General features: G+C 37.8%; 1 protein-coding gene across 1 annotated transcript; it reads left to right on the top strand.

Moving 5' to 3' along the window:
- The first annotated feature begins 935 nt into the window (after window positions 1-935).
- On the top strand, window positions 936-18,584 carry LOC124158685. Its single transcript, XM_046533919.1, has 5 exons — window positions 936-998; window positions 3,759-3,845; window positions 11,501-11,710; window positions 13,312-13,570; window positions 14,819-18,584. The coding sequence occupies exons 1-5, from the start codon at window positions 936-938 to the stop codon at window positions 15,007-15,009; spliced, it is 810 nt and encodes a 269-aa protein (XP_046389875.1). The 3' UTR covers window positions 15,010-18,584.
- Window positions 18,585-20,488: the final 1,904 nt, after the last annotated feature.

The following is a 20,488-nucleotide window of genomic DNA, read 5'->3' as shown; positions in this document are numbered from 1 at the left end:
TCTTCTCCTTCACATCTCTCTTTACTTGTTCCATAGCACGAACTAATAGCACGATCATAAATTCACGAAACACCTTGACTGTCATTTTTTAAACGATTCCTCGAAGACATTATGAAACCAAAATACTGCCATTAAAAATTCATAAACTTTTCTCCAAATACGTTGCATTTTTTGCGGACCGTATCTGAAGATGAGGTGAGGTAATCCACTGGATTTAATCGTATAGATGTTAAGGAAGAGTTGTAATGTGGTTAAGACTTTAGGGAAATTGAAACATTGAACCTAGTTTTTAGTCATAAGGATTCATAAAATACCAAGATATTTTCATATTATGCATACCCGTAGTTACAGTCAAGTACGGATAATAATGTAGGAGAAAAGCAGTTTGCATGGAAAGAAATGAAAAATGTTCTAACGCTGGTAGCTGACTTCAAAGTCGACTTGATGTTCACCCTAAATTGCTCCGTGAACTACTTCAAACCACCAACCATATCAAACGTCAAATTATTCCTCTTTATGTAGATGGATTGAAACACCTGATCGCCTTTATAAATCTCCGTAACTGTATGTTACAACAGCAATAAAAATTTGAAAAATGCTGGAAACGATAAGCCCATCGATTTAATGATGCAATATACTTAACTCCATGTTGCAAAAAAAATGTCCCTCCTAAAAAAAATTCCTAATTTTTGCATCGCCTGTATGGCAACATCGTCTTAGGCGAAACCGTGTTCAATGATACACTTCATCTCTATCCTGGAGTACGATTCTCCACATTAACGAGTCTTTGCAGTTACATATTGCTTTCGCGTAACACACGGGGTTGATAAAAAAACTTATTTTTCGAAAGGAAAATATTTCTGCACTACAGAAATTGGTTTCAAAATATCACTAAAGCAATAATAACACACTTCTTTTCTCTCCTTCAATTACAGATGAGTTTCAACCCACTTACGTCGATTGTATTTACCATCGACTTTTTTCTCCTCTCCATAAATGTAAGTACTATCCATCAGCCATTACAATATGTACTTGACTATGTGCAACACAATAAGATAAAGTCTTTATTGCTTAATCTCCGAATAGCATTGTCAATTTGGTTCATTTAAGCAATTTTACTAATAAATACGCATTGTCACAAACTACAAGGTATTACAGCCAAGTCATTAACTACCGCAAATTGCTCAAAGTTTCAATGGAATATATTTAATGATATTTAAGGTGGTTCTATGAAGCTGAATAAATATTCAGTCACAAATGTTTACTCTTATACGGGTATAAAAATTAATCTAGGTACCCATGTTGGGATTCGATGTATGGCTATTTTTTGCTTAATGAATGCACTTTTTTGCCAAATAAATTCATTTTTTCTCTTATATCAACAATAGCATAGGCGGATTTAAGGTAGGCACGGGGGCACGTGCCCCTGCCCCCCACGCTTAAAAAATAGACAAACTTTTTCAAACTGTTATCATAACGTTCGTTGTTTTTTCATTTTAGAGCCTCGATCATTTAATTTCATATTAATAATTTTCACATCAAAATAAATAGAACATTTCCTACAGTAATTGCTGCATTTTGTTTTTAATCTCAAATATGAGAAGGTCGTTTGCCGATCAGGCCCTTGTGCCCCCCCCCCCCTCCCCCCCAGAAATCTTAATACGCCCTGAAACACTAGTGTATTTTCTTGATAAACGCAGTATCGAAATGATGTACGGGAATATTAACCAAATTAATATGGAATAAAAATAGTTGTGCAATCTCTCTTATAACGTACATTGTATCTTTAGAACTAATAAGATTAGCGAGCCATGTCAAAGGCACTGATTGAAAGCCATGGCCAAGCCCTAGTTGGATAGGTAGTATGGAGTCTTAAGCACATGAAATCCATTTCGTGACAGCATTAAATTCCTTTAAGTTAAATTACAGTGCAGATGAACACTGAGGTTAGTAGGTATAGAAATTTGACAACTTATGTATTTGTAACACACAAAAAAAGCATAACAAGACCATCAGTCTCGTAATGGTATGTCGTACGATTTATAGACGGACTGAGTAGCATTGTGCAGAATCTTAAGAGAATATTTTATGCTAAGAAAATGGTGTCAGTTAAAACTGTGGTGTAATAAATGGCAAATAGATTCGTAAATTGTTAAATTTACGGGATTAATCTATTTAATTAAAAATAATAATGCCGTAAATAAAGGCAATGAGAATGCTCCATCTTGTGACTGGACTTATGTATACTTTATCTTCGAGATGTCTACGAGGATTTTGATGATAAAATGGAGAGAGGTAATTCTAATTTTAGCCGTTCCTTATAAACGCGATATAATGACGCGAGTGGGTACAAAACACTACTCGAGTGTCTGTGAACGCTTCCTCCATTGAATTGAGAGGACGCGTCACTCCCTTTCGTCGGACGTATTATATTTCGTAACGAGCTACTCGTTTAAAACATAATCATTCCTTCTAATCATGAAATTTTCAGAACGCATACAGTGTACCCCCCCACAATATATACCTGTATCTCAAAAATGAAATTTCTACAACCGAAAATGGTATGATAAAATTTTCATGCATGAGATACATTATGTCCTTACAAGGTTCCTATATACGCTATAAAATTTCAAGATGATAGCTTGAGCTCCACGTAAAAAATGCCTCACAAAAAAATGTCTCATCGAATAGGAGTAATTTTTACGATGAAAGATACAACTTTATGGACCTACATGGTTAAAAATGAACTCCTCTTAGTGATTTCCGCAATATTTTTTATATCACGGTTGTTATCAGAGAAATGGCTTTGAAACTAAGTCCAAGCCAGTGCCGGGAAGATAAATAATTCCGTGAGCATCGCTGAACCCTGTTTTCCAAATTCTGGCCTTTTGGCCCGATACCATAAGCAGGCGACCCTTCTTATCTTTTACGGACGACCCCCTAATACATATCTTATGGCCCAGCAAGGGGCATGGGCCCGGCAATGGCTTAAGGAGTCATAAACTGATTTTAATGATTTTTTTTACTACATGATCGCAGAGTTTTAATCTAATTATAATTTCATCGTTCTTTTCGCGGATACGGTATTATTATTTAAGTATTATACAGATTAAGTTGGTTTGTATGGAACATGTAGGATTTCATATGTTTAAGTATCCACACTGCCTATCCAATTAGGTGTTGGCTATGGCAGACACTTTGATATAGCTCGCTAATTTTATTGGTCGCCATTTTGCATTTATAATAATACGAGGGGTGCTAAAAACAGATCGCACAACGATTTTATTCAATATTAATTTATAATTCTCACACGTTATTCCAATATCGCAATTATCAATAAAATGCAATAGTGTTCATATTAGAAAAAAATAATCAATACGGCGAAAAATTGCATTCGTTTAAAAAATTAACCATGGATTCAAATTGAATAAAAAAAGAAGTACCTATCTCAATTTTTTAATTGCTAAAATAAATCTTAATGGTAAGGAAATCAGCATCCACTCACTAAACACTGAAAATGGTACTAAACAAGAATTTATGATGAAAGCAAAGTCTCATTACTGTATTCGAATGCATACCCAATAATGGAAAAAAAATCCCTTTTTATTAAAACATTTATACATTTTCCATTGTAACATTGAAGCTAGGGGTTTCGATATTTCACATACTTTTCGCAGCTATGTTGAGCATGTTCTTTTCACTACGCAATCAGTTCAATTCGATACCTCAGTCAAATCCCCATTTTCGTTGTATTTCAGATCTACTGCCTACTTTGCGTGGTGTCTCAGTACCAAGAATACAGGGCCGGAAGAGGAACGGCACAATATGAAGCTTTCACTGGAAGGGTGAGGATTATATTTTGTTAACTCTCCTGGGTCAATCTCGAAAAAATCGTGCATTTTCTACAGGCAAAATTAAAAAAAATCAAGTTTTGTTCATACAAGAGCCAAAATTGTGTATTTAAAGTTTGTCACTCATACAATCTCATGACATAAGCGGCAGAGATCGTTTGTAATATTTATACAGTTTTTTTTTTTTAATTTTGTGCTGTCTGAGGACGTGATGAATATGTTTACGGACACAGCAGAAGGGGAATATTGTGCTTACGAGAACTAGTTTGTTTTCTAGTGCCATGAGCCTCGGTATAATTGCCATGGGAATTGAAGAACCTGGATAGCGTAGTGGTCTGCGCATTGGCCCGGAAAGCCAAAGGTCCGTTGTTCGATTACCGGTCCAGGGGAATTTTTTCTCATGGCAATTCTTGTATAGTTTGTTTTATTTGTCATTGAACTTTCTATAGCTAGTCATAGTGTATCATCATGTCCGTAACCACCTGTCAGTTATAGTTGGGACTGATAGTAAGTTAGGACAGCTTTGAACGTAGGTTTTCGCACCCGGAAGCCGTTAGTAAGTTAGGACACTTGTCTTACTACAATGAACTTGCATCTTACCGCTGTTAAAGGCATTTCAATTGTAATTATTAAATTATTTTACTTTTACCAATTTTTACTTGTCCACGGACATGACTGATGATCTTGGTTCTTTCAGTGAACTGAACTAATATTTTTCTCCCAGCGTAAAAAGCATGAAATAAACCAATTACAAACTCAAACAGCTCATTATTGCTGACAGTCTCATTTTCTACACAGTTGTTGTTTAGGGCTACCACCGGCTCCTATGAATAATTCCCCCTTTATCATGTGTGTCCACGGACATGGCTTTTTTTAGGTAGGACAAATGGTTTTTTTATTTTATCATAAATTTTATGGAATAAAATCAACCCAAAAAGACCATTTTGGAATTTTCATATCGTTGCAACTTGTTTAATCATAGATTTTATCACAAAGTATTTAGTAAATGTTCATCATCATCATCATCACTGGTCAACAATCCTAGGATTGGTTTGACGCAGCTCTCCACTCAGTTCTCCTATCAGCTAATCTTTTCACACCTACGTATTTCTTCTCTTTCACATCTCCCTTTACTCGTTCCATATATTTTGTTCGAGGTCTTCCTTTTCCATTCTTGCCTTCCACTTGTCCTTCGACGATTTTCTTCATCAGGCCATTATGTCTCAAGATGTGGCCTATAAGGTTAGTAAATGTTATTAATACAATAAATACCTCTTCGAAAATCTATGTGGGACTGTTCACGGACATGACGAGTCATAGTCTGTGGACATTAAATTTGAGGAATATAATTTTTTTCATTGTTAACACTAGGAGGACGGGAGTTTCGCGCTACCTAGAAGGACGGCTAGGGGTCATTTGACCCCTAATATGTATTTTGGAATAAAACGCCTAATTTTCAACCAATATTCAGTTAAATCGTATTAATTGTTGAATCAGTTCATTAAAAACACTATTTAACATTATTAAATATTATTTCCATCGTCAAAAGTTAATAACAATTATTTTAAAGAATCATGAATTAAACCGTATGTAGTAGTCGATTGCAAATCAAATAATGAAAATACATGCACTCAATACAAAGGTTGTGTTACATGCCTAAACAATGGGGGTAATGGGCTTACAAAATTTGCATTAAAATTTTTAAAACTTATTACTTTGTTGTAAATCTCAGACAGACAGTATTTTTTCAGCGCTGTTTCCACAAAATATTTTTTTGCGCTGAATGCGTTCATTGGACGATTTATTCATCTACATCTAAATCTACATACTAACCCGCAAGCCGCTTAAAAGCGTGTGGCAGGGGGTGTTAGGACACCAGCCATTTGCACATGAAAAGAATTTGGAAAATGGAAAGGAAATTGGTGCAATGATTCAATTTGATGGTATTTGGCACCTTTTTCTTTTTTGTGCCCGTGGAGATATGGCTGTTGGATTTGGAGACGTCTAAATAAATTGATACATGCTATCCATCATATCTACTTCCGTTTTGTTTTTATTATGAAATAGGATGGTCTCCGGTATTCTTTAATTCGTTTCGGAAATAGTGTCGTCTGAGATCATGCTGCTGAGTGAAAGTACATTATTGTTCTAGTTTGCCTGATTCTACGTAAGAGTATGGCCTAAGGTATTTTTGAACCCTCGCGTTGAATGGATTACATGGCTATTTTAGGGGTCATGGATATTTATGCGTCACGCCTGTTTTTTTCAGATCGTCCATGCAAGAGAAGTTTTCCATTTTTTTATGACTTCCTGCCAGCTGGATGGATGGATAATAATTGTTACAAGTTACATTTATTCCTGAATTCTTGTATGTTACGGTCACTTTAGTAACTATGTATTTCCCCAACGCTTGATTTGATGGCCAATCATCATCTTTGCCACAATATGGAAATTCATTTAGGCTGTATTTTCATTTCACATCTGTCAAAACCCAGTACTCGATTCCAAATTTGTCTGGTTTATTTGAAATTTACCTCATAAAAGGACAGCTGCATTTTGTTGGATAGAGCTGTGCATTTGATATCACGCCAAAGTTGCCATCGGATTCACTATCTTGGACTTCGTCGCTTCCATCACGCGCAGATGTTGATGGATTGGTCAGAATGTCCTTGAATTGATGTTTACGATTGACTTCCAGACTGATCTTCAATATTCCCTACAGCTATTTGAATCGCGACGATTCTCTTCTCTTGATAAATTTCTCGACTTCTTACTTTCTTCCTCAACTCGCTACTGATATGCATGCAAAAAAATCTACAAACGAAAGCGCATTATGGTAGAATCTTCTCTAATTGCATTTGAGGTATAGAGAGCTGGAGAGCATTAGAAATTCATACAAAAGGACAACATTTTCAGAAGTAACGCTAATTGCCGTTCGAAAGGCAGGGACCTAACATCCAACCGCATCCTGATTCGTATCTTCCAGGAACTTGCAGTAATGCTTCTTCTCCGACCTACGTGCGGATTCCAAGGGTAGGATTTACAGTAGAATTTTACAGTCCACCCAATTCCTCCACTCTCTCAAAAAGAGACAGGATTTTTCCCCAGGACGCAGAATGCTGTCAACCCGCCCCAAACCCCGACGGGGTCAGGCGGCACTAATGCTGGACACACGACAAAGGAGCTAGGTCAAGTGACAGTGCCGTCAGGCCAGAAAAATGAAAGTTATTCGTAATCCTGATGAGTCGATATTGAAAATAATGCCTCTAAGAGCTCTGAATCTTGGACGACGGAAAATAATTCTTGGGATACGTGACGATTTTCCGGTGTGGGTAATACAATAATCATTGAACAATAAATAAAACAAAATTAAAATATCATAATTACATGAATTTACGCAAATCAAGGATTGAAAAGGTTTTATTTCCCTTTGTTGCCCAAAAAATATCGAAAGATTGTGCACAACAAGTCGTTATGCCTAGGTCTTCGAATACAGATAGGAGCCCTTGGGACGAAACTGGCATTGAACCGGGTACTTCCAGATTAAAAATGAAGCAAATCATCTACCACACTAGCATCTTGCTGATTATATGATATACATGGCACTAAAGTGCCCACGGGCAAGAAAATAGCGCGAAAACCAGTTGTGGGTCAAATGACCCCTAGCCGTCCTTCTAGGTATAACACGTCATAAAAATTTAAAACAAAACATTATTGTTGAATTTTCACTAATTTATCAAAATATAGACCAAAATGAACAAAGTCAAAAAGTTTCAAAATTAAAAAAAATATTTTAATAAGAGAAAAATGAATTTGAATTCTGAAAATGGGTCAAATGACCCCTGCCGTCCTTCTAGTGTTAATTTGTCACTAAAATTAGTAAAAAAAGGTACATATAATAATATGCCACTTTATTTTTGATTTATCAGTTTTGGTTTTTTTATGGCCGTCCATGGACATGAATTTGTACGATTGTGGGAGAATGACCCTCCTCCATTTAACTCAGTGCATGGATGTGCCGTCAATAAATATATATTTCTGGGGATCTGTCCGTTACAATATAAAATTATCCATTTGAAGATAATTATTATCCCTTAAGAATTATTGGTCAATTAAAAAAAATAAGGAGAAAATTCTCACGATAGTAAAAATTCTGTTAAGGAAATTTCATGGCTTAAAAACTTGACAAAGATCAATGAGGAACATGCATGGAATTTGTTCATCATCCTAGTTAGTCTCATTGAATAGAAAATTTTCTCACGAGTCCAAATATATAAGCCAATATTCTCCTGGTACTCCACAAACGTCAATAAATGCTAATTAAAAACGCTCGAATATCGCTTGAAGTCACGTGACCTGAAACGCCGTCTGACGTCATCGCACGGAACACCATTCACTTCGCTAAGAGAGTAGAGTGTTAGAGGCTTGAATGCAAGATATTTAAAGTAAAAATTGCAATTATTATCGCCAAATTTGCATTTGAGCCCTCGTAGATCGATTTTCTATCCACTTCCTCAGTCTGTCATCAGTGGATGCCGTGATGTCACGCTTCGATGACGTCGTGTTTTCAATCAGCCGATGAAGATCAATTTTTAAAGACTCATAACTCAGCTAAAAAGCATAATTCATACGCGAAATTTTCGACGAGTACATTTGAGGTAGAGGCCTTCTTATTCCAGTACTTTAAAAAAATTGTGCATGTTCCCCATTTTGCAGAAAAGTTTCTCGGGTTTTCCACCGGTTAATGTCGTCCATGTCTCCCGACGTTTCGATCCGCGACTTGCTGATCATCCTCAGGGGATCTTCCGAAGATTCCGGGATTCGGGAGATCCCCTGAGGATGATCAGCTAGTCGCGGATCGAAACGTCGGGAGACATGGACGACATCAACCGGTGGAAAACCCGAGAAACTTTTCTGCAACTGATACGCCGGGAAAACCTAAGAACATACAAGATCAATTTTACATGAATGCTTCTTTTTTAATCCCTACGACATTTAATGAAAGTTAATAATATCACTAACCAAGGGCTCACCATTGTATTGCCTCTCCTCCCTTCTAAACTCACTACCCTCTCTCAATCGATTCTATTTACTAGTAACGCAACAATTTCTCTGCACCAGCTTTATTCCATCTATTAGCTACATGAATGTTTTCCTCTCTCTTCTAATTAATTTTTTTTAGTTTTATGCAATGATTGTATTTTTTCTCGTTCATGTTTTTATAAAATTTTCTCTGTAATTAGGCGTCAGGGCTGTGTGTGAAAATATGAATTAAATAAATAATGCATGCACGGTGAAATTTAACCAACGAATATCCCAAATTAAAATGGCATGACTGTCCCAAGGTCCATAACACCTTTTATTTGTCTGTTATCGTGTTTTTTTCATTTTGAATCAGTTTTTCCGCATTTTTACCTATACTACACATTTGTGAGTATGGATCTGGTTTGATTAAAAATGTTGCGGCCACAGACATTACCTGGGGCTCCTTTTACACCGACATACACCGATGATGGGTTGTGATATTGTGCGAGATAAATAAAATGCCATTTGAGAGGGGGAGAAGCAAAGGGGTGCAAGTAATATTTTTCTCACCGGAGTTAGGTGAAGTTAATTGTTAGAAGAAATACACCAAAAATTGGTTGCCAAGGGATACGAATGAGTCTCTGTCCTGTGCTGAAATTGAGTGGAAAATCAAATGCATTACTAAATATCTAAATGATCTTCTTTGTTTTCTACAGCTAATTTCTGCACCTTACACTGCATAGAAAGGAGAAATCCATTGGCTTCTCACCCACTCATATCATATCACATCTGAATATGGAAGTAGGAGGGACACTCGTTCCGGGTATTACGATTCGCTACGAGGAAAAGTGGCATAACGAGGCTGTAAAACCGCTCTCGGTGGCAGGCGGAGAGGGCTAAAGTCCTCGGTGCCCAAATGGTCATGGGTTCGAGTCGAAATAGCGAAATGGCATCATGGAAAAATTATCACACCCAAGTGTCTGTCGTTGTCTTTTGTTATTTTTTCGCCCATATGTAAAAGGCACAGCGGTTTTTTTTCGAATGCATGGAAAAAAATAAATAAAAGATTCAGTATTTTTTACAACTTATTGCGATGTATCATAACTAATGAAAATAGTACATGTATTTCTTACAATGTTAACTAAATGGTCGTTGGAAAAAAATAAAGTCTGAGTATACTTGTGCAGAATTATTATGGATTTGTGCTGAAATATTTTGCATTACCCTGATATTTTATTCTGAATTTTTTTAGTTATCATTCGTTTCGGGATAAAACATTTAATTTTTTGAAGAATAATCCGCAGTTTTCCCGACAATCAACTGCAATAAGTCACTTGATGCATTTTTTATAGAAGTTAAATTGAGATAGTATTTGATACATTTTGAAAGATCATCATTTACTGGCACCTTTTTTGACACGAAATTTATCTCTATGTTTAAACCTCTAACCACATATTATCCTGTTTAAAATTAAAATTCCGGAAAATTAATTCAAATTTACATTTTTTCAGGGCTTTTTCAAAAGTATCAATAACAAAAAAGTTGACATAATTCCGAGTTCACTTGAAAGTAAAGTACAGGGATATCTTATATGACTCTAATTGAAATGCATCAAGGGGACATCTATCGGTCGTTGCCGACTAAAGTAAAACATATGCTAACTATTAACCACCATGCTGTTCGATACCCATAATTTTAAAGCAGGGATGAGCCCTTCACGCATGAACATAACAATTTAGATTTTCCTACGGCTTCGAAACGTGTTTTCAGCCGCTGCGTATTTCTCTCCACTCTAGTCAACACTCACGCTGCCAACGGGCAGAGCGTTGTGAACGTCACGGAGAAAAATAACGAATGTTGGGGCTGTTAACTGGGCTTCATATTCGTGATGGTGAGCCGAGTTGGATTTGCAAAGTTTTCAACGCTTTTGCTTATCAAATATTATGTGTAAATATTGAGTATAAATGGATTGCGCTGCACTTATCGTCGCGCCACTCGCCTCGTCGAGATAATTTTGAAAACCAAATTAGATGCGCTCAAAAAGAAAACATTAGCCAAGCTTTTATCCACGAATACTTCAAACTAGAGTCCTCAAGTCGGCCTCATAATGTGTTGTCACCTACCGCGCGTTTAAATGGGTTTACAAAAGCCGCCACTCATGTCGCTGACGGACAAATTGATCTGAGTTCCACGGGGAAATAAGGTATAATGAGGGATATTAACCTAAAAGTATACTATTGCTGATGCGATACATCAAATTCATAACTTTTCAATGCTATTCCTTGCAATGACAAAAATCATACTGCAAAATATTGGATAAAATTGGATCGCATTGTACTCATTTCCGCGCCGCGGATATTTTTGGAAACTGATTAAAATGCGACCGAAGTGGTAACAGAAATCAGCCTTCTATAGGATGGAATTGGGCCTCCTTTATGCAGTCCCCATGCTTCTACTGGGGCCTCCTCTGTGTATATTCCTTGCTTGGGTGTCCCCGTCATTGGAAGCATCTCGAAAAGTGCCCTATTAGATCAGCATCCCCTATAGTAAGGCTCGAAATCGAGTTAACTTGATTATTAGCCCTTCCAGAAACCCCTCAATGTGTGTCCTGACCCTTCCCACAGCTTCCCGTGATCCGCTACGAGGCGCCCCAAGGACCAACGAGCTTCCTGAGCTCCAAAAAGGCGGCGCCATCAGCTATCATCTCCTCTGTGTCAAGGCCTCCACCTATTCTGCTCACGACGAGCCCAGAGGGAAGGGCAGGAATGACGTCACCGGCAGCAGTGGCCGCAGAGGCCGCCATTGCCGCGGATATCGAGGCCCGAGGGGCTAAGGTTCGTCGTTTAATGTTGGAATGCCGCAATACAATGAAGTTGACTCGTTCAGTCTTCGCATAGTTGATTTTGATACATTCATTAAAATAAATTTGTGCTCCCATGATCATTTCATTCTTTAGTACAGCAAGTTTCACCTACTATTTAATAAATTTACAACCAATATCAAAGTTAAGAGTAACTGATGATGCTTCAGAACAATCACATCAATCATAATAAATAATCGTTTAAATACAAATAAATCACAATAAATAAAGGTATTTATATGTTTTTCACAACTCCTATTTTGTTCCGCAATGACAGAGTTCTCTGCTAAAAAAAACAAAGCAACTCTTCACTTTTATGGTAAATTTATAAATATTTTGAGATATGGCATGCGATAATAATTCGTAACATACAATTTCGGGGCAAAAGTGTACTGCTTTAGGGCATTTTGGACGGTGTTGTGCTTACAAAACCAGTTGCTGATAACACCATGGAGAATATTTACGAGGTTTGCCCAGAAAGTTATGCACAATATTTTTATTCTTCGACATTTATTAATTGCACATAATGAGAATTACACACGCAAAATAATGATGTTTAAACTGCATAACATATTTTTCTACGTAATATCCGTCCCATTATATTGCCTACCTCCAGCGCGGAACAAGAACGTGTTCTCCGTGTTGGTACCAATCCTTGTTCTGGTCCCCAACCGCTGCAAATCTTGGAGCACCGCCGAAACGCCTTCTAATGTCCTCGTCCTCAGGGTTCAGTGACTAATTGTACTCCTGTTGACAGCAGATACACCATAGACTTTCTACGAACGTTTTTAAATGTTTTTTTACAGTTTATTTCTCTTCAGCTGAGAAATTCCATGACGGCAGACTGCCTCAAGCGTTCATCACTTATAGACACCATTTTGAAATGGTCCTGCCGCTACGCTATCTATCGTAAGGGCCAGAAATTTTTCAGGCGCTCCCATGAAATTTCAGATAATGAATATATGATGTTTCGCATTCGCATCATTGTTGTCTGCTGAGATAAAAGTTTTGGTTATTACTTTCTCGGCAACCCTAGTAAAACGTGTTCTTTGTCATAGCTATTGATAGGTCATGTTATTCGCCTATTTTTTACGTGGATGTATTTTCCACGCTATGTGAGCGAAGTTAATTATCCACCACATAAATTATATTCTGTTTTTAGAAGCAAAAGCAACCACGACCATGAAATAGATCTCTCAATGAGTCCACATAAACGTAGATTTACAGAAATCATAATGGTGGTTGATTGAATTTAAAAAAAAATATTTTCGCAGGGAATCTTTAAAAAACTACAAAATTATTGGAATGCGCGATTATTTCTACTATTAAAGAGCGGCCGTCTCATACAGCCGTACCGCTGGCTTCTTTAATTAAAATTCTGATGAGGCAAGAAATACAGATGTATGATATTGACGTTTTATAATAAAATCATATTACAAAATTCAAAAGATTTTGTTATGGTCAATCATTGATTTCTCTTAATGAGGGTTTTAAGTGGATTTGAAATAACACAATTAAGCATCTGAGATATGAGTGTAATAGCAATAAATATTTTTCATTATTATAATATTGAAGGCGACTGTAAGTGGGGAAGGTGCGAATCCTGGGGAGGGCAGGATCACTTTCATCGGAGTCCCTGGCGTGGAAGGGTTGACCTTGGACGAGGGGAAGCGGTGGGAGGAGAGGAAGAGGCGGAGGCCACAGAAGAGGGTGCAGTTCCCTCTCGACGAGAGCTGCCTGGAGGCGCCGGCGCTAGCGGTCGCAAGGGCCGAGGAAGGACTGGCGGAAGCGGAGATCGGAAATGGGCACCACGAAGGACCCTTCATCTCGGAAGGTGAGAGGATACACGGCGATAAAGCCACGAGTCCCTTTAGTGCTGGAGCACCTGATTGAGCACTTGGATACTCAAACGATTACTAGACTACTCAAATTAATGATGAGTATCATAACAAATAGAGAGAATGTTGAAGTTGTTTCGGGTTTCCCACCGAGTTAGGTTCTCCATCTCTGCCGACGTTTTGTTGGCCGTGTCGTCCAACGTCATCAGGGCTTGTCTACGAGTTGAGTGATCCGGCTAATATGCCGGAGAACCTCATCCGGTGGGAAACCCGAAACAACTTCAACATCATCATACGCCGGGAAATCCTCAGACCTTTCTTCAAATGGAGAATACTCCAATTATAACATTAGTACTCCAATAAAAAGGATGAATACTCACACGAATATCACAGCTATTAGGTGAAAAGCCCTTGTATTCATTTAAATCCTTCTGTCAGAGCTAATGTGTTAATTTCGCGTCACCCTATTCAATTGCGGAACTAGAAAGTTTGGTTGCCATCGTAGTCACCAGTAGTCACCGGTAGTATGCATTTTAATCATTTGAGTACTCATATACTTTAAATGCTCTAGTAATCATTTGCGTACTCATGGATTCATGTGATCACGCACTCCAATCTTAATCCGTACCCTGCCGTTGGGGCTTGAACCGGCTTCATTGGTCGGCCTAAAATGACCGCGTGAACTACAATTAAATTTAGGCTAATAAGAATGAAGATTATGTATTATGATAACTAGATTAATAATTTGATGGATGATTATCATCATAAATAGAGAGTACTGCAATTTTAAGTTGAGTACTCAAATGATAATAATGAATGCCCTTGCGAATATCACAGCAATTGGGCCGAAACTCGTGTATTCATCTAAGTACTCAGGTTAGAGCTAGTGCATTATAATTTCGTGTCACCCTATGCAACTGGGAATCCGATAACTTATTTGCTATGGCATACACCTACTTATTCAGTGTAATCGTTATAGTAACCATATATTCTTGCAGTAGATGCACGTAGCACGTAATGTAAATGGTTCAAGTCTCTATCACCAAACATAGGAACACAAAAAGAAGCAGTCACACGGGAAAATAAAACTGGGAGCTTTCGAAGTGGTGACTTCTTCCTCAGCCTGAGCCAGAATGGGAATGGAATATACCTATATATATATTCAATTTTCCATACTTTATTATTCAAAATATATCAAATTTGAAGTTAAATGGCAGCTCACCTTCGTTCATCTCCTTTTGTAGGTGGACACCGGTCAGTCGCCGACTCAGTGACCAAGTCAGCGATGCTGTTCCTGTCTTCGTCCTCGGTGACCGCGGCGGCCGCGGTGGTCGTCGCCAACGACACCGCACCTTTACTCTCCCCGAAGCCACCTCTCTCCGTCGACTGTAGCACGGGAACGGCATTCTTCGGCGGCGGAATGGTAGACTCCTAATTGTGTGAAAAGAAGGCATCAAGCATTACCCTCCACTCTGAATTGGCCGTCCCAACATCATCTCCATTTAAAGAACTTTGAAGACACATCACTCCCACTGTGCCAGTCTTTTTTTCGTGGCGTTTTACTCGGTTAATAAACATGCAATCAACTCAATATTTTCAGAGTATATAAAATAGACCATTGACTACATTGGAACACTAACGCAGTGACTTCCTCAGCGATTCCACGCAAAAGTAAGTTTTATAGGTGAGGTTAGAGGTCACCCCAAATTAAGTCACAGACCGAAGAAAATCACACATTCAGGTTATCCTCGACAACATTTGAGCAAAAACTCAGTGATTCCACCAAAAAGGTGGTTTGGGTAGGTGAGGTTAGAGCTCACCCCAAACTAAACCACTGGCCAGTAAATATCATACAATCAGTGTGGGGGGGTCACTCCTTTTCTCGGGGCCACCTCTAACTGAGAAGAATTCGCTTGGCAGTGTGTCCGAAAAGATCTGAACCTGAGACCATTTGAACAGCTGCCAAGCGCTGTATCTGCCGGGCTCCCTTGCTCCCAAGCTAAATCTTCAGTTTTAAATTTTCACCCTACTGTTTTCTTAAATGAAAAGTTATAGAATTTGAAGTACAGGTAAATGCTGAAAAAGCGCTTCAATACGCACCGTGAAAATTGTGAATATGATCACTCAATTTTTTAATCAATTTATTCGTCGTGAGAAAAGTCAAAATTACGATCAGCCAAGAGGAGTGATGCATGTGATGCGTTATCTAAATAAAGGCCGCTAAACATGGCGAATGGTCATGCGAATGATCATGCTGAATGATCATGAAATTTCGTCATTGTACACGGTGAATGAAATCATTCGCCGTGCACAACGGAAATATTCGCGAACGAACCGTCATGCGCATGAACATTCTGTGACAATTGGAACATGTTCTATTTTGCACGCATGATCCTATGAATGACCACGTGATCATTCATCATGGTCATTCGCATGATGATCCACCGTGTAAGGCGGCCTATGAGCACATTCCTGCAAGTGAATCGCGTCATCGGAGATCTAGGCGGAGTCATTTCAAGAAGTCAAGCAACGAGTGTTGACATTGGTGGTACGCTATTTTTGTGAAGAAAAAAACTACAGTAGATTCCTGAATGTGCTAATCCCCATTGAGAATGTGAGAACATAAAATTTTCTGAAGTGAAGTGACGGGTTTTACGCAGTAATGCACTTTGTTTGTGAGTGTGAGTGACTGACAATATTCATGACGTATGCGGAGTTTCTTGGCCATATTCCATCTGGATAACCAAAATATAGCAATGGATACACTATGAAAGAACCGAGCCGAGTTGGTGTGATAGATGGCATTGCATCTGGAAGACACGGACTCAATCCCAAGCTGTGACAGGCAATTTGTATGGAAAATCCGCTTCCTGCTTGGGTGCTAAGTGGATTACACTCCAAGCAAATCACTCCGTCCTTAGGATAGGACGTTCAGCCGTGATATCCTAGACACCTTTCTTTAAAACCAGGCTAAACACGGCACACACCGAGTTTATCTTATGACCTTAGCTTTCGGTCAACCATTCAATGACTAATGATTTTTTCGCGATATTCCGCCAGGTTTAAAAATTCCAATGTTGCCAACGTTCAAATAGCGTGTTGCTCGTATTCAGGGCAGTCTGATGCAGGGATAGAACAACTGCGCTTATATGACCTAGAATATGTATGTGATTGATGTATGGGCCTAATGATTGGGTTCCATGATTGGCTGAGATGGAACCCTTGGTCTCCATTTAAACTTCATCTTTTTGTCAGTCAAATTTCAATCGCTACTTTCATCACTCTGCCCCAAAAACCTAGGGCGTGGCAGAGCAGTTTGTGTGTCTTCCTCTGCAACTTTGCGCTTTGACAAACAAAGTCGGTTTCGCTAATTTGAACAGTTTTCCTAAGTTCATGACCAAAGTTTCAGAAAACACTGCATTCTCATTCCACTGCGACAACTGACTACTGTTAAGCAAAACTCGTGCGTAAGGACAGTAACTGCGATGAGGTAACAATCAATTGAGAACCTAGTCCATCTTAATCCTTCCAACAGTGAGTATGAAGCTTTCAAACGTGAAACGCAATATTAATTTATGACAATGACTACATCTCAATTGGCAAAGTTAATTTAACTGAGGAGGATTGCATTTTGTACATGATTGCCCAAGGGCTGTTCGATCTCAGCATCAGACTGTCCTAAAGTCGAAGAAGCAACGCGCTATTCGAAACGTTGCAGACGATGGAGTTTTTAATCCGAAAGGAATCCCAAAAAAAAAACATTCTTCATACACGGCAGGAAGGAGTCTCTTTATAGATCATTCAATGACTCCATTATAACTTTAAGGAATGGTCTTACATGAAATGCCAGGCTACCATACATGTGGACCTCAAGAAATATTTTTTTACCTACGCAGGAGACCAAATTAAATGCCAATAAATTATCTTCCTATTCTAGGTAATCCATATTTTCGGTCAAATGGGGTCATAAATTGAACCCGGTGAGATAGAAGTTCATGAACTCATGGAGAGAACCTATTGTGATTTTTTTATTGATATCGTGTAAAAAAATATTCTCATCGATCACAGAACAGTAATTAATTCTGTATAAATAATTATAAAAGTTATTCACTTATGCGGCTTATCTTAAATATAACGATCTGCAATATATGTTTTCACCATGGATATTATCAAATTTCATAGCCATACAAGTGAATTTATTCTTGTGCAATTAAAAGACTGCAACCGCTGACTACATGGTTGCATCTACCATGAATGAATGGTTGAATCTACCATGATGTCCACAGTTATAGTCGAAACAAATAATCGGATACTTTTTGCTAGTTTTTCCACAATTTCAGAGGGCTTTATATTTAAAGTTATCACAGCTAATCATACGTGGCATAGAAAGAGTGACAAAAATAGGGATAAACCTAAAAGTTATTATTTTATCGGAAATATATTCCAACTTAAAAAAAAGTACGGGTTACTCGACTGAGGGACATTTTTGGAAAATTTTAACGAGGTATGGAAGAAAATTAATTTTATCAAGCATATTTCTACAACAAGCATTATTCTACAACATTTTTGGGTTTTTCATGTATTTAAATGGGAGTTTTAAAAGCTTAAAACATTTTTGTGGAGAAGAAATGATACTGAAGGAAACGATAGATGCAAAACATCTATCACTTCATTTTATTACAGGATTACTTTAGCCTCACAGTAATTGGTGACTGAAGCATCCACTCAATGCGCATGTCAGAAAGCTCTGATTTGAAGCTCATCATGGTCAAAAGGGTTGCGTGAAGATGACAGCGCCAGTTTACGCTAATTAATGTTCATATCCACAGACTCTATAGAGCTAATCAGTGGAAATCGGGCTGAATGTAAGTGGTTACCCTTGTGTTTCATGATGCCCATGTCAGCAGCGTGATGTTTCTTCCGTCAAAAACTTCCTTTTATATCTTGATGTACTACAGATTGTATTCTTCTTGAATGTTATTTCTGAGTAAAAATCTGACAAAAATTTGACACCTGAACTTATAATCATTCATTTTATACCGAAAATATAATTTTAGTACGTCACCACAACAGTCAGAAAATAAACTATTGAAATTAATATAAAATAGAACATTCTTCATGTGAGCGAACCTAAAACTCTCAATTTAAATAGTAAGAGCAGATATTATCAATTAGGTCATTTATTTATCAATTAATCAACTAATTTCTTTAACGATAATATATTTCTTTAGATAAATTTATAATTTTTTTAGAAAAAATGACAAAAAGAATAGAATGGATGTTAAAAGATAAATCAATAAAATGAAATCATCATAATTTTTTTGAGGTAAAATACAATTAACTTACGTATGTATAATTCAAGTTTAGTTACGTCATAGTGACAAAACAATCAAATCAAAACCATGTCAATTGTCTCGGAAAATGTGATAGGCATGAGGATAGGCACTAAATTATTATAAAAGAGATTTAATCTAATGCAAATCAGTACAGGTGATTCGAATATGGATGAAATGGGAGTGGAAATTTAAAAAAAAGTAATCCAGACTTAGACACCAGTTATATTTATTACCGTAAACAATGCAAATACCCATATTTAGAGACCAAATCGGATTTAATCCTTCCCGTTTGAAAATAAAATGGCAATTGATATGAAAAACCGACGATATTTTTTTACAATAAAACGAATTAAAACCTTATTTAATTCGAAAGGGCATTATTTGATCATAATAGTACTATGAAATTGTTCGGGATAAACGGATTTTACATCAATTTATGCAAACCGTATAAAATATTTTACAGAAAATATTTCACGAGTTTTTCAATGATACATGTTCTGCTCTACTTTTCGAGCCAAAAATGTATAATTTTTCAGAAAAAACGGTGAATCCCTATTCTGCTTGGCTAACTTCAGTGATATGTTGACGTACCTACGTACGTTTAAGTTCGACCGATTCATGCGTGATATAGTGGACGTTCGACATATTGAAATGAAAGATAGTTTCACTTTTCCACGATAATTTAATGCGTACCACGGGTTTTGGCTCACAGAGGCATCATCTAGTCGTGACCAGATGATGGTTCTGTAAGCTGAAACGCGACGTACTCATTAAATTGTAGTGAAAAATAGTGACTACCGTTCATTTCAGTACGCATGTATTTGAACATACTTCAATAACATATTTATTCAGTTAATTTTCCATGTTTGAAATTAGAAAGGCATATTGAAAGGGTCATGTGACTGACAACACTCTCTAAACAGCACACTCCTCCAACCTTTGAAATGAAAGACTGACTATCTACCGCTCCTACGCTCCACGGCGCAGAGATTGAACATTTTGATGAAATTACAGAGCACTTCCATGCCTTCGTCTCAATATGTGATAAAGGCAACACGATGCAAAGTGAACCCGAGATTATTGCCCGAGGTTGCCTAGCAAGATTCGCACGCACACAAGCACCGTATCTGCCTTAAAGCCAATGACACTGCGAGAAGCAGGGGTACGTCGGAGATGATCAAAGGGGATGGCAAAGGATAAGGGGATGTACGCACTTTGGATGGATCCTTCGCATCGAAGACGCCGGAAATTCCCTTCGAAGGATTAGAGAATTAAGATACAAGAGACCGAACCCATAGGCCCGAGGTATAGCCTATCCATTTGGGTTTCATGATGGATAACTTTCCACGGAAATGTCGTTTTTGTCAAGTTTTATTTATTTATTTATCTCAACTACCGCCGAAAACAGCTCAATGTGGCCTTTACATCGGGATTTTAAACAATCAACAAGAGACGATCATAGACACCCATGTCCTGGAAGGGGCAACCTACCCAGGCGGGACTCGAACCCGCGATCTTCGGTACGAGGACTAAACCCCGCCGCCACCGAGGGCAACAATCTATCTAGATGTAGGGCTT

Source organism: Ischnura elegans, chromosome 5 (assembly GCF_921293095.1).
Source record: "Ischnura elegans chromosome 5, ioIscEleg1.1, whole genome shotgun sequence".
Classification (NCBI taxonomy): Eukaryota; Metazoa; Arthropoda; class Insecta; order Odonata; family Coenagrionidae; genus Ischnura; species Ischnura elegans.
The sequence above is the reverse complement of the archived record's forward strand: the minus strand, read 5'-3'. Positions and strand labels throughout refer to the sequence as shown.